At 36.6% G+C, this 2,693-nt stretch overlaps 1 protein-coding gene across 1 annotated transcript in view; it reads right to left on the bottom strand.

The window, feature by feature from the left end:
- The window catches only part of LOC106525092 (kinesin-like protein KIF20B), a gene marked incomplete at its 3' end in the record, with an annotated part of 24,183 nt that overhangs the window by 12,725 nt on the left and 8,765 nt on the right, over nt 1-2,693 (bottom strand). Inside the window, 3 exon segments of the mRNA XM_014019204.1 lie at nt 638-800; nt 948-1,094; nt 1,224-1,295. Coding sequence (XP_013874658.1) covers nt 638-800; nt 948-1,094; nt 1,224-1,295 — 382 coding nt within the window.

The raw sequence follows: 2,693 nt of genomic DNA, 5'->3' as shown, positions 1-2,693 counted from the left end.
ACTAAAAGGCATGTTGACAACAAATATATATATCAGCTGTAGCAGTCCACGATTACTTCCTACTCGTGAGCGCCCCCTCTGGTGGAGAAATGTTTTTTTCAGGGATACAAACTTTTTCAGAACACCGGTAGACGGCCGCCATTACAGACGAACATGTGTTTGTTGTTGTTCGAGGAGCGGCCCGGTCACACGCTAATGTCATTAGTTCGCTATCATTACTAAGGTGGAGGACTGCCTTTCCCCCCTTTTTTCCACATCATGTCGCCTGCCTGGATCTGTTATTATCTCGCTCTGAAGCACGGAGGAGTGTCAGAGGTAAGCACGCTTCAACTGCTTTTTACGACGCGGTCTCATTTCCGGACTCAGGCATTTTGTGAATGAAGCCGATATTTTAGTTAAAATACATAAGTAAAGATATTTATCCGAGTATAGTACTACCCCCAATTTTATGGATGATTTTATGGATTTAATTTTATGTATTATACTTGAATAAATACGGTACTAAAGGTTGACAACGACATTCATGCCTGTAAGTAGATGAAAACCACCATTTGTGGCTGTATACTGAATGACTTTCAAACTGTATTACACAGCTCTAAAACTAACAGTGAAAGGAAGCCTGAAAAAAGTGATGCACCTTTTGAGCCACAGCAGAGAATTTGAGGACGTTGACAGTCTCATCATACATGGATGCACACTGGTTGATGTTGACAATCATGCAGGTTTTGCCTCGCCCGCAGAAAAAGCCCTGCAGGTAGTGGGTCAGCTTACTTTCTCTGAAGGGAACATGCTGAAGAAGCCTGAAAACAAAAGAACAAATGGTGGATTGTTGGAGGTAAAATACTCTAATTTCAGCTGTCAGTTGTGTTGGTTCCATGAGGCAGTGATGAGTCTTCAGATATAAAAAAAAAAAACAAAAGGAAGAGAAAGACAATAAAAAATCTCACTTGGTCTGCTGGTTGTGTCGCAGTGCATTGATGCATTTTCCTAAAATAAGCAGTGAGGTGTTGATGTTTCCAGCTTCTTTCAGACGCTCTCCTTGGTTTTGAGTCTTTGCACATCGCTCCGAGCCAGCCAGGTCACACAGACACAACCTGGGTGAAAAAACAAAATGTATACATTTTCTTTACTTCATCTTGCCAAATGTTTATTGCAAGCATTAATGCTAATAAAGCTTACAGTTTTATACTTAAAACATGTTTCATATGAATAATTTGACTCACTCGCTGCTTGTGTAAATGTGTGGAGTCTCAATATCCTCAAGTCTCAAAATTCGAATAGAGAAAATACTGTGACTGCAGGAAAACAGAGAGAAAAATAAACATAAAACAGTAAAACACAACTTTTAGACAAACGGTAAAATAAGATTTAGAGCACAGAAACATATTCAAAGAGATAAAACAGTAGAATGAATAAATGCAATGCTTTAAAACTAAACTGTAGCTCAGCAGCTGAAGCAGCTGCCATGTCCCAGAAAACTTCTGTGAACAAATGACAGCATTCTTAGTACAATGAAATTATAAGTGTGACTCCTATACAATGCTTCAATTAAAATCATCACAAAAGCAAGACACTTAACACATGATGCAAAAGTAAAATCGTATGTTTTTTTTTTTTTGTGTTTGTTGAATAGAATTACTTTATTTGAAAATGAATCGTTCAGCTTTGGATTTAATGGATTGCTAGTGTCTGCCAGAGGATAACATTTCAAACAGACGGGAAGAGTTGTTAATGATGATGGAGAAAATGCGACTGTAATGTCAATGAAGGAGGGCAGAGGACAACAATTAAGTTTTAGGGATGAAAACAAACTGGATTGGAAAGCTTGGAACACTTCTTCTAACGATGAGGAGCAACAGATTTCATCAGATTTGAATGGGCTTCAGGTCAATTTGTACTTTTGCAGCTTTAGTCATTATGTATATGTTTTGGGTACAAAATAAGCTGTCTGCCACAGGTCTCAGGTCTCACCATGGCAACTGCTGGAGAGTAGTTTTGAAATAAAAGGAGCAGATTTAAATCAGCTTATTATTATTACTGTGGTTAGGGGTATTTCAGCAAACAGGTTCAACAAACAAAGTTCATTAACTCAAAGTAGCTTCCCCTCAAAGTAAAGTATATTTCTGGTTTCAGAATGGCTGATTAGAATAATCAACTCTGAGTATTTAACCTTGAATTACGAAAGTGCAAAAGCACACAAAAACAAAGTAACCATCAATAGAGCCTCAACACTTTGATTCACAAGAGAAACTACAGGAAAACCAGATCTGGGTTGTTTCTTAAAACCAAATATGGCAAGATGCAGTGCAGCTGTAACACAAGAATTAGATTATGTCACAGCTCAGCTACGCTCTGGACTCTATAATAAATAGCTTTAATTTATGCACAGTTTTTCCCTAATGATGTGATTGTTATATAAAGAGTCAGTTAACAGTGTTTTAAATGGGCAACATTTTTCAAACAAAAGTCATAATGTTAATTTTAGAAAAATATTTTTTCACTGTAAAAAGAAAGTGTCTAAACATGAGTTTCTTAAATGCCTTTAAAGTATAAAACAATATGTGACCCATCATATTGAAATGAGGATTAAGTCAAATTTGGTCAAAATGATTTAATTACATTTTCAGATTCTTGGCTTTAAAAGCTACATTTTGACACCTGGATCATTCTGATATCATAATTAAATCCATATA

The sequence above is a fragment of the Austrofundulus limnaeus genome, unplaced genomic scaffold, assembly GCF_001266775.1.
Source record: "Austrofundulus limnaeus strain Quisiro unplaced genomic scaffold, Austrofundulus_limnaeus-1.0 Scaffold211, whole genome shotgun sequence".
Classification (NCBI taxonomy): domain Eukaryota; kingdom Metazoa; phylum Chordata; class Actinopteri; order Cyprinodontiformes; family Rivulidae; genus Austrofundulus; species Austrofundulus limnaeus.
This window is presented reverse-complemented; position numbering and strand designations above follow the sequence as displayed.